We start from the raw sequence: 24,716 nt of genomic DNA on the forward strand, positions 1-24,716 counted from the left end.
ATTAACAAATTGAGATGGGAAAAAAAGAAAAGAGAAAACGAGACGCCCAATCCCAATTCTACCCCTTAGCCCTTCCCCTAAGGCCCAACACCTTCAAGCTAAAGAGAATTGGGAGACCCCTACCTCTTCACATGAACAAGCAAAATAATAGCTAGGTGTCCCAATTCTCTTTAGCTTAAAGATGTAGGGCTAAGGGGGAGGGCTAGATAGTCCTCGAAACTGAGATTTTCCAAGACCACACTCGAAAACAAGGGCTCTGAAAATACAACTGCAACATGGCTGCAGACGTTTTAATTAGTGCTTTAAGCCAGGATCTTGATGGTTTATTGTGGGTATGTTGTTTACATGAAGAAATCTGTGTTAAAAGTTAAACAAAAATTCTAATAAACAATTATATTTTGAATTTAATTAGTTTTTGTCTTGCGTTTACATTAATTTTAGATTTGAATTTACAAGTTTCAGTCTTTTAAATGTGATTAGTCGTCATTAATTTTTTTAAAAGTGAGATTTATTAGTTAATTTTTTTAATGAATTGACAGAACTAGTTTTAATACATTCATAACGACATTCGTGTTTTACGGTCATGCTTTTTGAAAAAACGATAAACCCCTAAAACAACTTGGGTGATTTCCTAAAGATAGATACCAAAAGATAATGCAACTGGAATAATTACAGCAGTCGCCATCGTCAATCTCAACACAATCTCACGGCAATTCGTAACTTTTTGATTTAGTGGCTAATTCGTATGAATTCGTACAATCTAATTCGTACATTTTCGTACGATTTGCTCATCCCCCAATGACGGTTGGGTTTAGGGGTGGGGTTAGGTGCCACGCCTCCTTTTTAAAATCGTATAATTTCGTACGAATGAACTCGTACGAATTCGTACGAATTAGCCACTAAACTGTCAAAACGTAAAATACTTACGTTTTCTCGTGAGATCAGGCTGTCAATCTAAAATGAAGTAAGAGCTCGCGATGACATGTGCGGGTGTTGTAGTGCTGTGCCATTTCTTAGGGGTAAATTTGAAGCCCTTCCCTTTCACACTCTGTTTCAAGGGTCCAAGGGGAAGCGGTAGGGTACAAAATAATATTGGGATTGGGCTTTCAATTACCATGAATACAAATACACACAGAGAAACTGGAAACGAAGAATAAAAAGTAATATTTTATATGAATGCTATTCTTTTATAAGTTATATCTTTTATCAAAAGTTCAGAAAAAGGTTTTGTTTTGATATCAAAATCTTTGACTAGTCTGCATTAAAATATTTTAAAGTATGCATAGATTCCAGTATACACTGAAGAAATATTAATATAACAAATAAAAACTTGTTTACAATGTTTTTTCCTTCCTTTAACGAAAGTCTTAGGTTGCCAGATATTTTTTTATCAATTTTTTTAGTGATAATTACTAGCAAGCAAGTTGCATTCAAATAACTGCGATAGTTATTATCATAATTATAATAGATAGATAGAAAATGTTTCATGTACTGTAGTAATGGCTTAACTGTAAAGCTTGGGTTTATAAATGTTGGAAGATAGAGTAAAACTAAATATTTTAAGATTGCAAACATGCATGCAATGTTTGCATAATTTCTAAATATTTCAACAAAGTTCAACAAATCCTGAATGCCATCATCTAGATGAAATGAACAAAGATAGAGAAGTAAAACAATGAGAAGAGGCGATCATGCACTTCAGATGATCAGGGTAAACAGGAGAGACTAAAACACCAACAAGAAGATTACATAAAAACCGTCACCACGATTACCTTGAAAGCCGAACTTTCTGCTTTCTGCACCCAGTGAATTGGAAACAAAATAACCATTAGCCAGCCAGCATTAAACACTTCAGTCTCATGCTCATAGATTGACACACATAAGCAAAGCACATATGCGTACTTTAACTGTGTACAGAAAGAAAGAGAAAACAGCTTGTATGATTCAGAAATACATACGCAGTCTGGGAGATGGCAGAGATTCATCAAACTCTCCTTTGAATCCTAAATGTCACCCAAAAGACAAGCCAAAATGTTTTGTCAAATTATTAATGAAGGCAGTTTGCATTTAAGTAACCACATTCCTAAACCTGATGCATACGCATGATTTAGCACACTGAAAACATGTCTTAGCACATTGCTATTATCTTTATAGAATAACAACACTGTTAGCATGATTTAACACTGCTAGCATGCTTCAGCATATTACTGTAATTTTCCAGCATTTATCACATCTGTATAGCACATCAACATGTTTCTAGTATGATTTATTACACTGCTAGCATGTTTTAGTATTTTACAGATGTCTACAGCATGTTTCTAGCATGCATCACACTGATTAGCACATTGTTCCCTGCTGAAAAAAACTGGTATATGCTGGTAAGGTATGTTTTGATGCTGGTGTGCAGGTCTTGCTGCTTTCAAAGCTGGTTGGCTGTTTTTAGCTGGTTGACCAGGCTGGTTTTAGAGAGGTTTTGGCCACTTCCAGGCTGATTTCCAGTCATTTCCAGCCAAGTCTTAGCTGGTCAGGCTGGAAAATGACCAGCTAAAACTAGATAAAACCAGCTTGAACAGCCTGGTTTAAGCTGGACATCGCTGGTTTTGGCTGGGCTCCAAGCCTGGCTAGGCTGGTCAAGCTGGTTTTAGCTGGTCATCTCCCAGCCTGACCAGCTAAGACTAGGCTGGAAATGGCTGGAAACCAGCCTGGAAATGGCCAAAACCCCTCTAAAACCAGCATGGTTGACCAGCTAAAACCAGCCAACCAGCCCAGCCTGGTTTAAGCTGGGGGGTTTTCAGCAGTGCAGCTGGGTTAGCATGTTTCTTGCATGATTTAACACATGGCTGACATTTTATTGTCATATTTCAGCATGTTAATAGCATTTATCACACTAATTACCACACTATTAGCATGTATCTAGCCTTATTAAACACACTGCTAGCATTTCTTAGTGTGTTATTGCCAACATGTTTCCAACATACAGTACATCACATTGACTAGCACATTGTTAACATGTTTCTAGTATGATTTAACACATTGCTAGCATGTTTTAGTGTTTTCCAAAATGTTTACAGCATGTTTCTAGCATGCATCCATCATTCATCACACTCAATATCACATTATTAGCATGTATCTAGCCTGATTAAGCACACTGCTAGCATTTTTTACTATGTTATTGCCATTCCTCCAGCATGTTCCTAGCATTTATCACTAATTAGCACATTATTAGCATGTTTACAGCATGATACACACACTGAAAGCATTCATCATATTTATAGCCTTTATGACCATAACTTGCACATTGTTAACATATTTATAGCAAGATTTAACACATTGCTAGCATGTTTTATCTTTTTAAAAATGTTAACAGCATGTTTTTAGCATTTATCACACTTTCATTGTTTAGCATGTTTACAGCATGATACACATGATATACATTTAGCATGTTTACAGCATGCTATTGTCATTTTCCAGCATGTTTCCAGCATTTATCACACTCACTAGCACAATGTTACAACATTTCTAGCATGATTTAACTCTGTTAGCATTTCTTAGCATGTTATTGTAATTTTTCACATTTATCACATTATAGCACATTGTTGATTTGATTTAACACACTGCTAGCATAATTTGACGTTTCCTAAATCATGTTTCTAGCATAATTTAACACTTGCACACTTATTGTTCAGCATGTTGCTTGCATATTGCTAACTTATTTTAGCACAATCTCCCACTTTAAACCATGTTTCAAGCATGTTTTGGCACAATGTCTCAGAGTTTAATGCTTTCGAGTTATAAGAGAGATGTTAGGATGTTTTATTTTACACTTACTTTTGACGACAACAGAAGCATAAGCTGAGTTCTCGCCTTTGCTGTTCATGGCAGACACTCGATACTGCGCGGTGTCATCAAAATCACACCTGGAATTACAAACAGACATGTTAAACACACAAAAGCACATCTGTACCCACATTAACAAAGCATCTTAACCCAGCTAACAATTTTAGGTTCTATAAACGTTCCCTTAATGTTGCCGTTAAGTTATTAAGTTATTAAGCCATTAAGTACAATATTGTTTTTTTAATGTTACGGATGTCCAGTTTTATAAATGACGTATAACATGTTTTTTGTTATAATAACACTATTATAAGCGATGCGGTGGCGCAGTAGGTAGTGCTGTCGGCTCACATCAAGAAGGTCGCTGATTCGAGCCTCGACTGGGTCAGTTGGCGTTTCAGTGTCGAGTTTGCATGTTCTCCCCGCGTTCGCAAGGGTTTCCTCCGGGTGCTCTGGTTTCCCCCATAGTCCAAAGACATGTGGTACAGGTGAATTGGGTAGGCTAAATATTCCATAGTGTATGAGTGCATATGGATGTTTCCCAGAGATGGGTTGCAGCTGGAAGGGCATCCGCTGCGTAAAACATGTGCTGAATAAGTTGGTGGTTCATTCCGCTGTGGTGACCCCTGATTAATAAAGGGACTAAGCCAAAAAGAAAATAACTGAATGAATGAATGAATGAATGAATGATGCTGTTTAAATTTAAATTATTTAAATTCATAATGTAAACATGCAAAGCATTAGAGCATTCCATCCACATTATATTAATGTTCTAATTACGTTTTTCTTTCAGCGTTACAGGAATGTTTCTAAAACATTATTTTAATATTATTTCTATTGATTATCAAAGTCGCTTTACATAGATGAACACTAAAGTAAAACCAAATCACAAGCTATCCTTAAAATGGCTGCTGGCAACAACCGGACTCAAATTGTAAACCTTTTTGAAACATTTCATGATAATCAGCTTTTTAAATGGTTTGTAATTTATCACGAGTGTATTTCCAGCAAACTTTTTTTAGATGTTTTAACATAGACATCTTGCCTAAACCATGACTAAATGTAATAATAGTCCATAAATAGACTAGTCATTGATGGTTAATATTTGCTGCAATAATGACTAATAATGACTATTATTGTCAATACAGTGGTCCCTCGCTATGAGGTTCGACTTTCACCTCGCAGTCTCTGCGTTTTTTTTTTTTGTGCAATTCGACATGCTTTTTTTTCTACAGCGCATTGTGTTCTGCGTGCTGATAAGTGCATTGTGTTCGGCGTCTTGATTGGCTGTAGACCACTGTCAATCAATCTCTTTCCATAGTGTATGTCAGGGGTGTCAAAGTCAATTCCTGGAGGTGCCGGAGCCCTGCAGAGTTTAGCTCTAGCCCTGCTTCAACACACCTATCTGTAGGTTTCAAACAAGCCTAAAGCACTCAATTAGTTTGATCCGGTGTGTTTAATTAGGGTTGGAACTAAACTGTGCAGAGCTGCCGCCCTCCAGGAGCTGGCTTTGACACATGTGGTGCACAGTATGTGTATGGATGAGTGTGTATGGATGTTTCCCAGTTTCCCCGCTTTGTAAAACATATGCTGGATAAGTTGGCGGTTCATTCCGCTGTGGCGACCCCTTGATGAATAAAGGGACTAAGCCAAAGGAAAATGAATGAATGATTACTATATATACTATAGTATATTACAATAAACTCTATCACTATTACTAACGCAGTCTTTAAAGAACAAAATAAACTGTGCAATTGACTTCAGAGCAGCTTTTAGTTGGTTAATGGTGGGGTTTAGTTTAGTTGCCTTAAAATGGCAGCACATCAACAATGTGCTGCATCACAGCTCCTTTCCCGACCACAAATGAGCACAAATTAATTTGCTATTAAACAACATGGCACAGGACAGGAGGATGATACATGCACCGGGCTAAAAAAAACATTTGCACAACAGTGGTGTAGTCCTTGTTATACTCACGTATACTCAGTATGCCTGCTTTTTTCCACAAGCTGTTTGGGTATTACGACTTCTGAGGATCATACCCTCGGTATACTCACTTGTTTTGGTGATTAAACTTCCCTAATTTATGTGTATTCGCGTCTTCTTTAACTTTATACCAAATGTTTTTTAACTCTCATCTTAATTGGTCGCAGTTGGGGCAGTTTTGTTTAATTTGCGTCATTCCCCGCCCCCTGACGACCGCAGCAGCTGTGAGAACATTTCATGGGTTTTTCGAAGATCACAACAAATCAGCTGAATGATGTCTCACTGAAACGTTCACGTAAAATTATAAAACAGCACAGTCGCTTTAGCCCTCCTATATTTCCATTCAGCCATTCATTTCCATTATTTCCATTCCATTCAAAATGTACTTGAGTATAGGCTAGTATTTGGGTTTTTTGAAGAAGTGTGCTTTGCTTCTGTTTTCTAGATAAAAAAAAAAAAAAAAAAATATATATATATATATATATATATATATATATACTTTAGCTGTTTATTTGACAACTTTTAAAATTTGGATTGGGTGGGTAATAGTACACCACCTTTTTTTTAGGTCTACACCACTGTTGCACAACTGCATTGCGCCTGCTACATTATTGCACCAGATGTATGATAGGGCCCATCCAACCCAATCTCACGGCAATTTGTAATTATTTGATTTAGTGGCTAATTTGTGTGAGTTCATACAGTCTTATTTATACAACGACAGTTAGTACGATTTGCTCATCCCACAATGACGGTTGGGTTGGTTTAGGGCTGGGGTTGGCCTCCTTTTTAAAACCTTAAAAAAAAAAAAAACCTTTTTAAAAACTGACTTCATGTAAAATAGTGAGATCAGGCTGGCCCAACATGTTTGGCGAATACTGAAGTTCACATGTGTCACCTGTTGATCTCCAGCGAGTGCACATTGTAGCTGCTCTCCACTTTGTACTTCCCTGGATTGGACATGGGATCAATGCTGACATTGTTCTTGTACCTGAAACAGAGAGTAATGAATTAAAATACAGCAGGATAATATGGTATACGTTTGATTCTTATGGCCCGTTTCTACTGAGAGGTACAGTACTGTACAGGTCGGTACGGGTCACCTTTATCAACCTTGCTTTTCCACTGCCAAAAGGGTACTCTTTTGGTGGGCGTGGTGTATGACAGAAAGTTTCAAATGACGTCATTTTTACTCGAGGAAGTGTCACAGTAAAGCCGTACAGGTCGTTCACATTTCATACAAGAAGTACTTCTCACAACACAGATGCTTTAAACATAAATATTCAAGTATAAATGTTCATTACTAACCTTTCTATGAACATGAGTTGATTATAACTGCAGATCAATGACTGCGAAATAGCTTACTGTAACGTCAGTGATTATATGGAATAAATAAATAAATGAACATATATAAACACACACAGACCCTCACAGTCTCTGATATGTTACCAATTACAGAAGAATTACACACAGCAGACATTTAGTCCTTATTCGGGTTCAAAAACAACACGAAATATAGCCTACTGTCAGTGCAAACCTCTCATATGTGTCTTTAATCTTTAGCAGCACATGTAACCTCTTGTTATAGAGTTTTTCCGTCATTCTGAGTTCATAACAGTCCAAAAGGTGATTAGTTAAACATTATAAACACAAAGTTATGTATATATAATTATGGTGTAATGTCTTGGCTGTTTTAAAAATGGCGCTTCCTTTGTTTTCATTCTCCTGCTTCTGTGAGTGACGTGTCTCTGTAAACCAATAGCGTTCAGCTGCGCGTCTAGCTCTGCCTTATGGTACCCTTTGGGCCTGTTGGTACCCTTTGCAAAGGGTGTCCAAAATATGGTATGGTAGGGGTCGCTTTTATGTACCTTTTGACAGTGGAAACCAACCCAGGCTCATTCTGAAAACTTACCTCTACAGACGTTTCTGGAGATCGGAGAAATACGACCCGGCGGCACATTTTTTTCTGCAGTTTTTGTTTTCACCAATTCACGAGAGGCCGCTGTGTACGCTTTTTGAGATCTCAAATTTCACCCGCGAGTGCCATTTATAACTGCTGTTCTCGCGTAAACCCACCAGAGGCTGCTGTCGACTGACTTGTTGACTGACTGAGCGAACAATCGACTGACCCACCCTCCTCCTTCCCTAAACCCAACCAATTTTATCGATTGACCCACCCACCCACTTCCCTAAACCCAACCAATACGTTTCAAATGCAATCCAAATAAAGAAAAGCCCTCGTCTGATTTTTTTTTACCACGTTTTCAGATTTTACCACGTTCTCACCCTGCTATTTACTTGTTTGTTTTATTTTTTATTCTGTTTTTGTCTTACCTGCTTTCTGGAACCGCTTTTCACCAGACTCCGCCCTCTTTTCATGTGTCATTTAACATTAAGTCAAATATGAGGGAGAGTAAATGATGAGGTCATTTTCATTCTTGGGTGAACTATCCCTTTAACTAAATCAATAATTATGGGAGGAGGTCAAAGCGTTTGTTTATTGTAGCTCACTCACCAGACGACGCGCGGGTCGGGCCATCCTGAGATGGTGCAGTGGAGCCGCACACACTGTTTCTCCCACACAGTGTGTGAGCGCGGCTTGATCACGAACTCGGGTGTGTGCATCAGGCTGTCCTCGTTCTGACGTTTGTGGTACTCTTCGTTCTCATGGATCTGAGGACAGCAAACAGTTGAAAACAAAATTATCAGCCCTCTTGCAAATTTTTCACAGTATTTACTGTTGTATTTTCTCTTCTGGAGAAAGTCTTATTTCTTTTAGTTTGGCTGAAATAAAAAAGAATTGGACATGGGATCAATGCTGACATTGTTTTGTACCTGAAACAGGGAGTAATGAATTAAAGCAGGATGATATAGTGGGTGTTTGAGGCTGCAGCCTAAATCTCAACCCAGGCTTATTATTGATACGTACCTCTGTATACATTTTTGGAGAGCGCGAATTACATCCGCTGGTCTGTTTTTTTTTACAGTTTTTGTTTTCACAAATCCACCAGAGGGCGCTGTGTACGCTTTTACAGATCTCAAATTTCTCTCGCAGATGCCATTCGCGCCTGCTGTTCTAACGTAAATCCACCAGAGGCCGCTGTTGAGTGACTGACTGACTGACTGACTGACCGACCGACCGACCGACCGACCAACCGACTGACCGATCCCTAAACCCAACTCATAGTGTTTTCAAAAGCACTGACTGACCAGCTTCCACCACCTTCCCTAAACGCAACTAACAGTGTTTTAAAAAGCAATCCAGAAAAAGTAAAGCCCTCGCTGCCGCCTGATTTTTACCACGTTTTTAGATCTTACGACGTTCTCACCCTGTTATTGTCTTTTGCTTTTGCTTTACCCGCTTTCTTGAGCTGTTCTTCACAAGACTTGAACCCCATTGTCACAGTCAACTCCTCTCTGCGTCTCAAGTCCACCAACATACGCGACGAGCTACTGGACAAGCTGGTAACAGCGGAAAAGCCGTCCACACGGATGTAAACGGTCAGCTGGTAGCGCGAAAAGAAACATGCCTGTGGGCGGCGTCATACTGCCCCGTAGCATTCATCTTAAAGACAAAATGCAGCCAAACGTAGCTCTGGCTACATAATTCGTGCTCTCCAGAAATGTGTACGTGGGTACGTTGTCACAATAAGCCTGTGTTGCTAAATCTGCAATTCAGAGCATCTTGATTTAAATCCTAATAAAACACTGATGGAAAATAGCATAAAAAAGTTACATTTCACAAATAATCGCAATGAAAAAGCAAGTAGAAGACCGCTTTTAATCAATTGAAACAAAAAGACTGAAGTTAGTGTTAGAATATAGGTTAGTGTTAATTATGCATAATTCATTGCAATTACTAAATTAAGCACATGGAATGTGTATTACACCACCTTAAATTAAAGTATTATTAAATTCTGAAGAAAATATTCCTTCTGTGAAGATATTTTGAAGAATGCTAGTTGCTGGCACTTATTGATCTCCATATTTTTACTCTTCGTTCTCATGGATCTGGGCACAGCAGACAGTTGAAAAAGAAAAAATATTATCCCTCTCGCGAATTTCCCCCTCACCCTAAAATTTTCACAGTATTTACTTTTATATTTTTTTCTTCTGGAGAAAGTCTTATTTCTTTTAGTTTGGCCTGAGTAAAAAAATTTTAATACAATTTTAAACTGCTAATGCCTAATTTGGACTACAGGATTATAATTAAACATTGTTTTGTTATTTTAAAATGCATATACATGTTTATAAAATCACCACTGAGATTTTATTTTCAACCAGTGAACTACAAACACCAGTAAAAAAAACACCAGTTAAAGCTACACTCTAAAAAACGTTGGGTTATTTACTTAACCCAATGGTTGAGTTAAAAATATTTGGTGCTTTGTTGGGTTATTTTAAACCTTTATTGGGTTATTTATTTAATAACTCAACCAGTTGGGTTACAATTTTTGAATTTCAACAGTCAACTGATTGAACTGACACAGAACCGCTGAATCAATATGCGTACGTGATGTTGCTCTTGCGGTATAAAGTTTATGCAAGCTCTAATGCAGTAAATTAGAGCAGAAATGCAGCAAATTGCCTCTTCGTGTCATGTTTTTTATATCTGTTTCACCTGGACTCTTAATTATTGATGATACAAGCGTGCGCGCTTCATAGCCGATCTACATGCGGATAAAAACGCTTTCTCTACCTCCTCGTTCATCTCTACAGTTGTTTTGGAGGAAAGACACACGTATTTGAGATATTCCGCCGTCATTTTTGTCTTTAGGACCCAGCAGAGATATCAAACCGGAGTCGCGTCCAGTCTTGTTGAAGGTATGTTATGTTGTCTTAAAAAACACTGTCCTTTCGCTAGGAAACCATATTGTAACAACTAAATGCTAATATAGACACATTTATGTGCTACATTTTGTTCAGGAAGTTGCTGGTTTTCCCAAGAAGTACGGAATCCGACCATTATATTATTATTGGTTATTATTCGCCGCTAGAGGGCGCTGAATGGATCGCAACGTGAGGACGTTATCCTCCTGGACAAGAGCAGAGCAGAAGCTTGCTACACCATCTTTTACCAGAAGAAGATTCATTATCCATTTTAAGGTACTTGATTATTAACTATTGAAAGGTAAATATTGTTATTATTAGTATTTGTGTGTACTTTATTGAAGGCCCTGAAAATTGCAGTTTCCCTACATCTTATACTAACCTACATTGATGAAACCACAAGCCTGATAATGTTAGATGCTAATATAAATGTTTAATCGGTTATATATGTCATACAACAATTAAATATAAGCCTAAAAATTATATATATATATATATATATATATATATATATATATATATATATATATATATATATATATATATATATATATATATATATATATATATATAAGAATTGTAACATCTGCTAGCTTTGTATAATAATAGTAGTAATATATGCTTATAATACAAAGCCCTTAAACATACATGTCCTTGCCCAGTTTTCAATTCAGGTGAGATTTTAGTGATGCTGTAACCACTCAACTGATAAATGTTGACTGTCAGCTCATGTTAATTTGTTGTTTATTTATTTTTTTGTTTGTTTGTTCACTGTAGGTTGCGCTGGATAGAGCGAGTTTTAATCCTCCTTGATAATCATGTTGATAAAGGTGAGAAAACAACAGCTCTGTATTTTGTAATATGTACATGATGTACAAATGCACAGATACACACACTTAAGCAGTATCATATACTGTAAAAGTGTCTTTACATCACGATATGTCTTAAAATCAAATTATACATTTGTAATTCTTCTGTAAATGCATTTATACTTTTTTGAACAGCACTGGTAGTGTGTAATAACACACATGCCTCTTTCAAAGGCGTTTCTGTGGCTTATTTGAGTGTGAATTTGGTATTAGACTCTGTATCAGGCATGAGGCCACAGGTGAGTACAGATGACTGATAGAGTCTAAGCACAGTTCAGAACTTCACTCCTGGAACATTTGACCAAGTAAATTGCGATATTACAGACATTAACCTATTTATATTAATTATTGCATTATGAAAATTTACTGACAGGTTCCAGCTATTTCAGTAGAAAATGTTATCAGGAGTTTGACTCTTTTGCAAGTTTCTGAGCATGAGAATTAAGCACACTGATGAACATCAGTGCACAGTTGACCGTGTAAAATGGACCTAATTTGCCCACCAAATTTGCAAATGTGATGCACCTTAACAACTTGCATAAAAGACTAATCCTGCAGCTAAAAGTGCACATTTTCATTTTTTTTTTTCTCTTTATCTGTTTAAGGTACCCCTGGAGATGCCCACTTGCAGCCTTCCAGTTATCTTTTCTTCGTTGCTAAACTGGGTAAACACATGATTTTAGTTTTTATTTGGTCCGGCATACATGTACAAATTTAAAATTTCTGTTTTAAGGTTGGAGCGAACATCATTTGGTATATGGAGGAGGAGGTAACTAAACCATTCTTGGTGTGAAAGTCCATAGCATTTTCTCCTCTGTTCAGTGGGGACTATGAAGTTTTTGATTTGCTTTGTCCTTTAAGTTATCATTTGTGCTCAGCAGAAAAAATAAATAAATCAACAACTTGAGGGTGAGTAAATGATGAATACACCCAAAAATCGGTGAAACACCCATACACTCATTCAGCAGCAGAGGCGAATCCATCATGTCCTGGAGCTGGGTCAGAGGAGCATGTCTCTCACAGTCCAAACGCATGCAGTATAGGTAATTTTAATTAACTAAATTGGCCGTAGTGTATGGGTGTTTCACTGATTTTTGGCTGTATTCATCATTTACTCACCCTCAAGTTGTTGATTTGTTTTTTTATTTATTTCTGCTGACCACAATTGATAACTTTAAAGGACAAAGCAAATCAAAAAATTAATAGTCCCCACTGACTTCAACCGAAGACAAAAATGCTATGGAATTTCACTGTGGACCAAGAATGGTTTAGCTACATGTATTGTTCAAAATATCATGTTTTGTGTTTATCTGAGGAGAGATTTAGAACAAGCGGAGGGTGAATTAATGATGACAGAATTTCCATTTTTGTGTAAAATATCCCTTTAATAAATCCAGTGTACTCTTTGCATGGCGTGGATTTAAGTGCTGTTTTTGTTTATTTTTAGTTTGCTCAGGACGGGTATTTTATACCCACACACCAAAGAAACTTTTTGAGGTTTGGGGAGATGCATCATTGCGGATCCTCTCGTATTGCAAAAAAAGAGAAGAGAGCCTTGGATCTATCAGTTCAAGCAAACATTTCATCTGGTGAGACAATCCTGCATAACAGCTCTGTTTTATTCCCTATTTGTAGCATTTCACCTGTGATATGAGGTTAATTATTATTATTATTATTATTTTTTTATTTTTTTTTTTGATATAAAGACAGCCTTGGAGATCCCACTTTGGAGATGGGGCTTTAACAACTCTGCCAGCTATCCTTTCTCCACTGCCATACAGATTGTGCAGCAAGATGGTTCGGCCCTCATACCAGGAGGCAAAACAAGAATTTGTTGATTTTGCGAATTCTAGGTGCATTATTTATGACAATAAATGTTGGACATTTATTTAATTCATGTATGTATACTTGTATTTCGTTCAGTACTTAAAGGAGGAGGAGCAACAGAGACAGAACCCTCTTGTCCTGCTGCTTGGGGATGAACTAAACTGCTCTCAGGCGTTTGTTATTGTGAAAGGAGTGGTACTAAATTCATGGATTTAAATAAAGCATTGCCAATGTAATAAAAGCGGTGTATTTTTTATTTACATATAAAGATTACTACTATAATAATAATTTATTACTATATAGTGGTTAAGCCACTTTTTGGCAAAATAACCCAACAAATTAGTTATTTTTTTAACCCAAATTGTTGGGTTAACCTTATCAACCCAATGGATTGGGTTAAAATAACCCAACAGAAGGTCGGTGCCAAATTGACCCATCTATGGGTTACCTGTTGGGTTATTATTAACCCAACTGTTTTAAGTGAGTAGTACAACACCAATCCAGACAATATATCACTGTAAACTATTAAAAATGCACAGAAAATTTACTTTTTCCAGCTTTTCAAGGTTAAAAATTGTTGGGAAAAGATCAAGATCCCATAATTCAACACAAAAGCATTAAGAAAATACAAAAATGAATCACAAAATACAGAAAAAATGCTAATTTACAAGGATTTTTTTGCAGTTTCACAAAAATGTATACAGCAGCACGTACTTACAATAAGCATGCATTGACTAAATGTGACTTAAATGAATTACAAATACTGTCATTTGAAACCTATCACTGTCAGAAGATGAAACTAGCAATCTTTCTAATGATTCCCCATGCATTTCTGCTGTCCGTCCTTCATCAGAACGTACGTTAATTAGGCTCAAATGTCTCCTTGCGGTCGTGTTGGTGTAATCATAACCTTCCCTCAGCGTCCAAGACATCATCACTTGTTGACAACAGTAGTTTCATAGTCACTTTAACACACACACACTGCAGATTAACACACACCACCACAGACATCCACATAAAACATTACAACCCCTGAAATCCGGCACCAACCGCTGGCACTGGGATCAGAACTAAATAAAGTTTGTGTCTTGATACTTTCTTGCTCTTTTTCCGTCTAAAAATAGGGAAGATGTAGAGGAGTTTAACAGCGTTCCTCGAAGTACAGCAAATGAAACAAACACTAATGTCGCGCCGTCAGGATTTTTCACTGTTCTTGTGTGTGTAAACATGGGTGACAAGCATCAAAACAATACAAGTGTAATACAACTTTTTTGTATTGTAACTCTAAACAAATGCTGTTTTTTTAACCCAACATTGGGTCAACAATATATTGACAAGATATCTAAGGCTTAATAATTTCAACCAAATTTTGGGTTAAATATGAACAAAACAGACTGCTGGGTTATTTTATTTGAATTCAAGTCATAATAATAGGCGTTTTTAAGCGTCAAAACAATTAAAAAGTAATGCAACTTTTTTTTTTTTTGTATTTTACACTCTAAAAAGGGCTTGGTTGGTTTAATCCAAAGTTGGGTTTCTCCATATTTTACCCAATTTGGGTTGAAAATTGTTCATATGTTTTAAATTTCATGTTAAAAGATGTTTGGGGATCACAGTGCAGCCCAAACATGCTCATTTAAATAATTTATAATGCAATATACAATTACACTCTAAAAATGCTGGGTGGTTTTTAACCCAACGTTGGGTCAAATATGGACCAACATAATTATTGGGTTAAAAAGTGTCATTTACATTTAATTGAAAAAAAAAACATTGTGTAAAACCAAACCAAACATTGGGTAAAATATTGGTTACACCCAAAAAACAATGATTACAACCCAGCGTTTTTAGGGTGAATTGTTTTACAGCTTTTTTTTTTACAGTTAAACACCGTATTTTGTCTTTTTTTTTTTTGTCATACACCAATGTTTTGAAGTACTAACATCTCCACAACTTCACTTTACAAACAAAAACACAAGCATGAGCAAATGTGCATGAGAAAGTCATATGATGAACCAAAGCGTATCAAAACAAACCATGAACAGAGAAACACACTAATATAGAAGAAGCTCAGCGTCATTCACACACTATTAAACACCATCCCGGTAACACACATACAATTAAAAAGTAATGCAACTTTTTTTTTTTTGATTTTACACTCTAAAAAGGGCTTGGTTGGTTTAACCCAAAGTTGGGTTTCTCCATATTTTACCCAACTTGGGTTGAAAATTATTCATATGTTTTAAACTTCATGTTAAAAGATGTTTGGGGATCACAGTCCAGCCCAAACATGCTCATTTAAATAATTTATAATGCAATATACAATTACACTCTAAAAATGCTGGGTGGTTTTTAACCCAACATTGGGTCAAATATGGACCAACATAATTATTGGGTTAAAAAAGTGTCATTTACATTTAATTGAAAAAAAAAACATTGTGTAAAACCAAACCAAACATTGGGTAAAATATTGGTTACACCCAAAAACAATGATTACAACCCAGCGTTTTTAGGGTGAATTGTTTTACAGCTTTTTTGTTACAGTAAATACCGTATTTAGTCTTTTTTTTGTTATACACCAATGTTTTGAAGTACTAACATCTACACAACTTCACTTTACAAACAAAAACACAAGCATAAGCAAATGTGCATGAGAAAGTCATATGATGAACCAAAGCGTATCAAAACAAACCATGAACAGAGAAACACACTAATATAGAAGAAGCTCAGCGTCATTCACACACTATTAAACACCATCCCGGTAACACACATACAATTAAAAAGTAATGCAACTTTTTTTTTTGTATTTTACACTCTAAAAAGGGCTTGGTTGGTTTATGCCAAAGTTGGGTTTCTCCATATTTTACCCAACTTGGGTTGAAAATTATTCATATGTTTTAAATTTCATGTTAAAAGATGTTTGGGGATCACAGTCCAGCCCAAACATGCTCATTTAAATAATTTATAATGCAATATACAATTACTCTCTAAAAATGCTGGGTGGTTTTTAACCCACAGTTGGGTCAAATATGGACCAACATAATTATTGGGTTAAAAAGTGTCATTTAGATTTAATTGAAAAAAAACATTGTTTTTTTTTTACCCAATATGTGGTTACAAACCAAACATTGGGTAAAATATTGGTTACACCCAAAAACAATGATTACAACCCAGCGTTTTTAGGGTGAATTGTTTCACAGCTTTTTGTTTTTTTACAGTTAAATACCGTTTTTTGTCTTTTTTCTTTTATTGAAATACTAACATCTACACAACTTCACTTTACAAACAAAAACACAAGCATAAGCAAATGTGCATGAGAAAGTCATATGATGAACCAAAGTGTATCAAAACAAACCATGAACAGAGAAACACACTAATATAGAAGAAGCTCAGCGTCATTCACACACTATCAAACACCATCCCGGTAACACACATACAATTAAAGGAATGCAATAAACATCAACATTAGATGTCACATAAAACTTGTAGTGAACTCTAGTAATGTACTATAGCAGGGGTCACCAATCTCACTCCAGGAGGGCCAGTGTCCCTGCAGGGTTGAGCTCCAACTTGCCTCAACACACCTGGCTGGGTGTTTCAAGTATACCTAGTAAGACCTTGATTAGCTCGTTCAGGTGTGTTTGATTAGGGTTGGAGCAAAAATCTGCAGGACACCGGCCTTCCAGGAACAAGTTTGGTGACCCCCTGTACTATAGTATTAAAGTAATGTCAACAGAAAGCATATGCAGGAAATTCTGGGAAGTAAATTTACACGTATTCACCGGAGATATTAAGGAAACTTTTAATTAAATAATTGTTAAACAGGTTATGTTTTGTACAGTAGCATTTTTACAGCTTTTTAACTGTTAATATCAGTCATTTTTCAATACATTCAACGTCAAATGCTTTTACTTATTGGTTAGATTTAAAAACAATACAGTGTCAGTGAGAGGTGTCATGCAAACAGCCACTGGTTTAGAAGTGTTATCCACAAAAGTGTTATTATTATAATATCTTTAATCTATCACACGAGTAATAATGGGTTATGTGTTTATTAGTTATTAACGTACTATAATATATACTATAATGCAATATATAATATACTATTATTTTTCAAAAACCTTGAATAAAAACACATTACATAAATGACCTCTAAAGATAATGTGTATGCAGTATGTGTATTTAGGGACATTTTTGGTCTCTTTCTCTTACATATTACATTCAGCTTCGATTATCATGAAATAATTAGGTCTAATTCATCTTTTCTGTATGTTTATTAAGTTAAAGTGAATTCTAGGAAGGTTAATTTACTGTTATTAACTGTATAGATATTGCATTTTTACCAACCCAGGCTCATTCTGAAAGCGTAGTCCCGAGGACGTTTCTGGAGACCGCGAAATACGTCCCGGGAGGTATGTATTTTTGCAGTTTTTGGTTTTCGCGAATCCGCCAGAGGCCGCTGTGTGCGCCTTTTTGGCTTCTCAGACGTCTCCCGCTAGTGCTGTTAGCGCCCGCGCTGTTCTCGCGTAAACCCACCAGAGGCCGCTGTCGAACGAACGTCTGTCTGTCCGACTGGCTGAATGATTTACTGCGCGACCGGCCAATCGGCCCTGCCGACCCACCCTCCTCCTTTCCTGAACCCAACCGATTTTACCGATTGACCCGCCCCACCCTAAACACAACCAAAGATTTACAAAAGCCGTCCGGAAAAAGAAAAGCCCTCGACCGTTTTTTTTTTTTTTTTTTTACCACATTTTCGGATTTTACCACATTCTCACCCTGTTATGAACCTCTTCGCTTTATTTTTTGGATTCTGTTTTAGTCTTACCTGATTTCTGGAACCGCTCTTCCCCGGACTCGAACTCGGTCGTCGTCGTCGTCATGGTTAGCTGCTCTCTGCGTCTCAAGTCCGCCGACGTACAGGACGAGCTAACCAGACAAACTGGTTGCGGCGGGAAAGCCCTCCACACGAAGGTAAGCGGTCAGCCGGCGAGCGCTAAAAGGAACAGCGTCATACCGCCCCGCAGTGTTCGCTTAAAAAACTAAATGCAGCCATCCGTACCTCCGGCTACATAATTCGCGGTCTCCAGAAATGTCCTCGGGACTACGTTTTCAGAATGAGCCTGGGTTGATTTTTCCAGTTTGTTTATCACTGAAATCACTGACATTTTTCAATACAACAGTCATTTCAAAGGATCTACTTATTAGTTATATAAGAAAATAGTTTTATTTAGTGTCAGTGAGGGGTGTTACTAAACATACAGCCACTAGTTTAGAAGTGTTATCCACAGAAGTGTATTATTATAATCCAATCAACCACACGAGTAATAATGGGTTATGGGTTTATTATTAAATAGTTTATTCTCCACTGACCCTCTTGCTAAGTGAGATGCGCTCTGCAGACTCCCTCATGACGGTTCTGCGGCTGCGTTCAGACTCCACGCCACTGGAGAACAGCTCACGGCCAGACACATAACCAGTACTCACTTTAGCACGAGCTTCTTCTGTGTCCGACAGGCCGCTCGCAAAATCATGACTGAGGAGACATTCATGTGCATCACATTCACAACCCTGAAGATGCTGATGACCATTAAATGCCTCATAATAGTCTTGTGAAAAGGTCCGTAGTAATAAAAGTCATATATTTCTTTACCTGCCCCTGAAGATGGGCACCACATAACCGATGATCTGGTTCTCCTTGTCCATGGCCAGATATGTGGGTTTGGCTCTTTTGGGCAGAGGACTCAGGCCCTCTTCCAGAGCTGTGTATGTGGCAGCTCGAATGCTGCGGTGGTGCAGAAAATACACACACACATACACATGAGTATCCAGCACTTCTCTACACACTGTTGTGAGGGTTGGAAGGGTGTGTGGTTTGGGGAATAATAGGATATTAGGATGAGGAAAAGGTTTATGGAGTGAGTGGGAATGGTGGTTAATCTCCTCAGTGATCAAATCAAATCACATTTTATTTATAAATTAAGTTTTAATATTTTAAATTTACAAATTAAGACAACAGTTTAAAGTCGTACTGTACGAAATAACAACAACAACAGCAACAACAAAAAATCTAAATCTAAAATAAGGTCAGAATTGCTGATACAAATATGATACCAACTGATACCGATGTAATACTGATATATGATATATACAATACGGATATGATACTGAGGATACTGAAATATGATATATATGATACCGATATGATACTGTACATAATATACGATGTATACAACATGACATATGATATATATGATACGGATATGCTACTGATATATGATATATACGATACAATATGATACTGAAATATGATATATACAATACCAATATGATACTGAAATATGATATATACAATACCAATATGATACTGAAATATGATATATACGATACCGATATGATACTGAAATATTATATATACGATACTGATATGATACTGAAATATGATATATATACGATACCGATTATGATACTGATATATGATATATACGATACCGATATGATACTAAAATATGATATATACGATACCGATATGATACTGAAATATGATATATACGATACTGAAATATGATATATACGATACCAATGTGATACTGAAATATGATATATACAATACCGACATGATACTGTACGATATATACTATATATACGATATGATATATGATATATATGATACGGATATGATACTGATATATGATATATACGATACGGATATGATACTGACATATGATATATACAATACGGATATTATACTGATATATGATAAATACAATACCGATATGATACTGAAATACCATATATAAGATACCGATATGATACTGAAATATTTTATATACCAAACTAATATGATACTGATATATGATATATATACGATACTTATATGATACTGAATATGATAAATACGATACCAATATGATACTGAAATATGATATATACAATACCGATATGATACTGTACGATATATACGATATGATATATATGATACGGATATGATAATGATATATGATATATACGATACCAATATGATACTGATATATGAAATATACGATACCGATATGATACTGAAATATGATATATACAATACCGATATTGATACTGATATATGATATATCAGATTACTCACTGATACTCTGTTAATAAATGCAGCTTACTGTAGTATTACCTGTCATAATCTGTAATAAATATCTAATAGTAAATACAATGCCATTATTGATGATAATGATACAGATATGATACCGATACTGCCACAGCCATATCACCCTGCAGCCCAAGACTGGTTACTCACTGAAGCTAAGCAGGGCTGAGCCTGGTCAGTCCACATTACCACATGGAAAAACTAGGTTGCTGTTGGAAGTGGTGTAAGTGAGGCCAGCAGGGGGCGCTCAACCAGTGGTTTGTGTAAGTCCTGATGCCCCAAGTAAATAGAAGCGGACACTTAAACTCTCAGTCACACACATACACTACTGATTTAGATTTTTAGATTACCCCAATTCACCTACACCACATGTCTTTGGACTTGTGGGGGAAACCGGGGCACCCGGGGGAAACCCACGCAAACTCCCACACAGAAATGCCAACTGACCCAGCTGGGGCTCAAACCAGTGACCTTCTTGCTGTGACCGCGCCGCCCCTCATCCTGCTCATATTGGATTATATTATATATAAATTGTGCGTACAGTTGTGTTTACATAAGTCCTGATTCCCCTGCTTCTGGCCTGTCAGCAAACGCATGGCTCTAGATGACATACACCCTTCAAATGCCCTTCACATATCACTATCTTCTCCAAGCCGCTCACGAGTCTGATTATAAATAGACATTCAGGAGTGCAGGATAGAGAGAGAGGGTGGGCGAACTGGGGAATGCTGAACTAATACATTTAATGGCACTGTTTTTAACTAAAACTGAAAACTATGTATGAATTGGAGTCATTCGTTTATAAGAAGTAAATGTGACCCTCGACCTGTCTTATATTGCATGGGTATATTTTTGCCAATAGCAAAAAGTACACTGTGTGTCAAAATGATTGATTGACGATTTTTCTCTATGCCCAAATCATTCAAATACCATGAAAACATTTAATAAATGTCCCTACTGTAAATATATAATCAAAACTCAATTTTTGATTAATAACATTTATTACTACACTCTCAGAAATAAAGGTACACCAGCTGTCATTGGGGTGGTACCTTTTCAAATGGTACAAATTTGTACCTAAATGGTCCATATTAATACCTCAAGGGTACATATTAGTGCCTAAATATAGACCCTTTAAGTACAAATGTGTACCTTTGAAAAGGTACCACCCCAGTGACAGCTCGCGTACCTTTATTTCTGAGAGTGTAGAAACCTAATTTGGACAACTTTAGATGTAATTTACACACACACATACATATATATATATTGTTTGAATCCTATAAGATTCCCAAAGCTCATTCTGAAAACGTAGCCCTATATACGCTTCAGGAGATCGCGAATTATGTAGCCAGAGGTAAGCATGGCTGCATTTCATCTTTAAAATGAATGCTACAGGGCAGTATGATGCCGTTCCTGATTTGCGCTTACCAGCTGACTGTTTACCTCTGAATGGACGGCTTTTCCACTGTCCTGTTAACTCGTCATGTAGGTCAGCAGACCTGAGACGCAAAGAGGAGATGACCATGATGACGGATGGTTCAAGTCAAGTGAAGAACGGGTCCAGAAAGCAGGTAAGACAAAAACAGAATCCAAAAATACAATAAACAAGTAAATAACAGGGTGAGAATGTGGTAAAACGTGGTAAAAAATCAGGCGAGGGCTTTTCTTTTTCTGGACTGCTTTTTAAATTTGTCGGTTGGGTTTAGAGAAGTGGGTGGCCGGGTCAATCAGTGCTTGTTAAAATACTATTGGTTGAATTTAGGGAAGGAGGAGGGTGGGTCAGTCGATTGGTCAGTCATTCAGTCATTCAGTCAGTCGACAGCAGTCGAGAACAGCAGGTGTGAATGGCACTTGCGAGAGAAATTTGAGATCTGAAAAAGTGTACACAGCGGCCCTCTGGTGGATTCTGCAAACAACGTAGCTCCTGGGACAGATTTGGTGCTCTCCAGAAATGTATATAGGGGTATGTTTTAGAATGAGCCTGGGTTGAAGCCTCCAGATGTTCAAAAAGCCAAATATTGACAAATATCCAATATTTTATCTCAGCCAAATATCATCCTATTTTAGCAAAGTATACTATAAAGCTTATTCATTCAGGTTTCATGGGACATATAAATCCCACATTTAAAAAAAGTAACTTATGCTTAACTTCAGTGACTGAAATGCAAATGGTTTTTTAATGGTTTTCAATGTCTAAAATATTGAAAAGTGCTGCATTATTCACACCAGGCCAGTAGGTAACATGCAAACGCAACACAGAAGTGCCAACTGGCCCAGCCGGAACTCGAACAGCAACCTTCTTGCTGTGAGGCAACAGTACTGAGCCACCGTGCCACCCCCATAATCAGAATCAGAAAGAGCTTTATTGCCAGGTATGTTCATCGTAAATATATTTAAAAAAAATAGAAGTAAGTAGTGAGTGCAAATATACAATTGACAAGTGTATGTACGTGTTTATTACTATATACAACGTTATATGTGCAGCTGTTATGTGCAAATTGGCATGTAAGTGTGTTGTTAAATAAGTGTATATGTGTATAAAAGTGTATAGCAGTAGTGATGTTGGTTCCACAATTATTATCATCAAGTGTTCATGAGATGGATTGCCTGAGGGAAGAAACTGTTTCTGTGTCGGGCTGTTCTGGTGCGCAGTGCTCTGTAGCGTCGACCAGAAGGTAAAAGTTCAAAGAGGCAGTGTGCTGGGTGTGAGGGGTCCAGAGTGATTTTGGCAGCCCTTCTGCTCGCTCTGGATAAGTACAGTTCTTGGGGAGTAGGAAGGGTTGTACCAGTGATTCGCTCAGCAGTGTGAACTATTCAACGTAGTCTTTTGGAGGTCGTATTTAGTAGCTGAGCTAAACCAGACAGTTATTGATGTGCAGATGACTGATTCAATGATGGAGGTGTAGAACTGTTTCAGCAGCTCCTTTGGGAGGTTGAACTTCCTCAGCTGACGAAGAAAGTACAGCCTCTGTTGAGCTTTTTTTGACAATGGAGTCAATGTGAGTGTCCCACTTCAGGTCCTGAGAGATGGTGGTGCCCAGGAACCTGAATGACTCCACTGCTGCCACAATGCTGTCCAGCACCAGACAGCCAATTTAAAAAGCTAAATATCACAAAATAATTACTGTTTAATTTAGAGATAACACTAATTACATTTAAAACATGTTATTTCCAGGTTGCTATACAAGATATTTTGAAGAATGTTGGAAAAAAAGGAGCAAGTGACATCTATAGTACACTGTGAATGTTGATCTCTGCGTCATATCACTATAATGTAATATCACTGTAATGTAATATACACTATATGTAATATACACTATAATGTAATATCACTATAATGTAATATCACTGCAAACTATTAAAAATGTTAATAAAAGTCACTTATTTCTGAACTGTAAAGGTTAAAAGTTGTTGTAAGAAAGATCAAAATCTGATAATGCAACTCAAAAGCAGAATAAATGAAAAAATAAAAACGTGAATCACAAAATACGAAAAACTGCTGATTTATGGATTTTTTATTTATTTATTTTTTATTTATTTATTTTATTTTATTTTTTTTGTGTAGAAATGGAAAATACTATGGAAGTCAATGGCTGCATTCTTCAGTATATCTTAATCTGTGTTCAACTGAAGAAAGAAACTCAAACAGGTCTAAAACAAGTGAGTTTTTGAAGTGAACTATCCCTTTAATCGCACACATACTGTACACACACTGACTTAGAAATGTAAACGCATAATGCATATGACACACATAACATCATCTGCTTCTGTAGCCTCTATAAATACACCCTGACGTCGAGGACACCAAATGAAAGTCTGAAGCTATGTTATGAATGTTATTTATATTACGGCATGAAGCAGAGATAAAGAAGCCGATAAAATCACCAGCGAGCTTTTGAAAGATTTCAGTTTGTGCAAGTTATTGCAGCACCGTACACTTGAGGCTACAGTTACATAACTCCCAAACAAGACAGAAGATAAGCTTACATTCTGACATTCAGAGTGACCCAGCAAGACAAAAAATGAGCCAACAGTCACATGACCAATGCGTTGTAAATCACACAATGTACAGCCAAGCAGATCCAACCACAAATAAGCAGGAAAAGAGAGAGTTTTGAATCTACGCAGGGACTAAAGAAGGACATATCTGAAATAAATGTTATTATTAAAGGGGTAGTTCACCTAAAAATGAAAAAAATAATCTGACAATGAACATTTTATGAATTTCTTGGCTTCTG

At 36.8% G+C, this 24,716-nt stretch overlaps 1 protein-coding gene and 1 long non-coding RNA gene across 2 annotated transcripts in view; one reads left to right on the forward strand and one right to left on the reverse strand.

Moving 5' to 3' along the window:
* The window catches only part of myom1b (myomesin 1b), a 66,659-nt gene extending 47,515 nt beyond the window's left edge, over positions 1-19,144 (reverse strand). The window contains exons 1-6 of the mRNA XM_056462444.1: positions 19,000-19,144; positions 18,720-18,882; positions 8,336-8,493; positions 6,719-6,811; positions 3,829-3,917; positions 1,959-2,003 (exon numbers count right to left, since the gene is read on the reverse strand). Of these exons, the coding sequence (XP_056318419.1) occupies positions 1,959-2,003; positions 3,829-3,917; positions 6,719-6,811; positions 8,336-8,493; positions 18,720-18,882; positions 19,000-19,052 (601 nt within the window). The 5' untranslated portion in view covers positions 19,053-19,144. The remainder of the gene's footprint in view (positions 1-1,958; positions 2,004-3,828; positions 3,918-6,718; positions 6,812-8,335; positions 8,494-18,719; positions 18,883-18,999) is intronic.
* On the forward strand, positions 12,123-13,396 carry LOC130232502 (uncharacterized). Its single transcript, XR_008838119.1, has 3 exons — positions 12,123-12,184; positions 12,967-13,108; positions 13,226-13,396. It is a non-coding gene; the product is annotated as an uncharacterized LOC130232502 (long non-coding RNA).
* Positions 19,145-24,716: the final 5,572 nt, after the last annotated feature.

The sequence above is a fragment of the Danio aesculapii genome, chromosome 7 (assembly GCF_903798145.1).
Source record: "Danio aesculapii chromosome 7, fDanAes4.1, whole genome shotgun sequence".
In the NCBI taxonomy this organism is placed as follows: domain Eukaryota; kingdom Metazoa; phylum Chordata; class Actinopteri; order Cypriniformes; family Danionidae; genus Danio; species Danio aesculapii.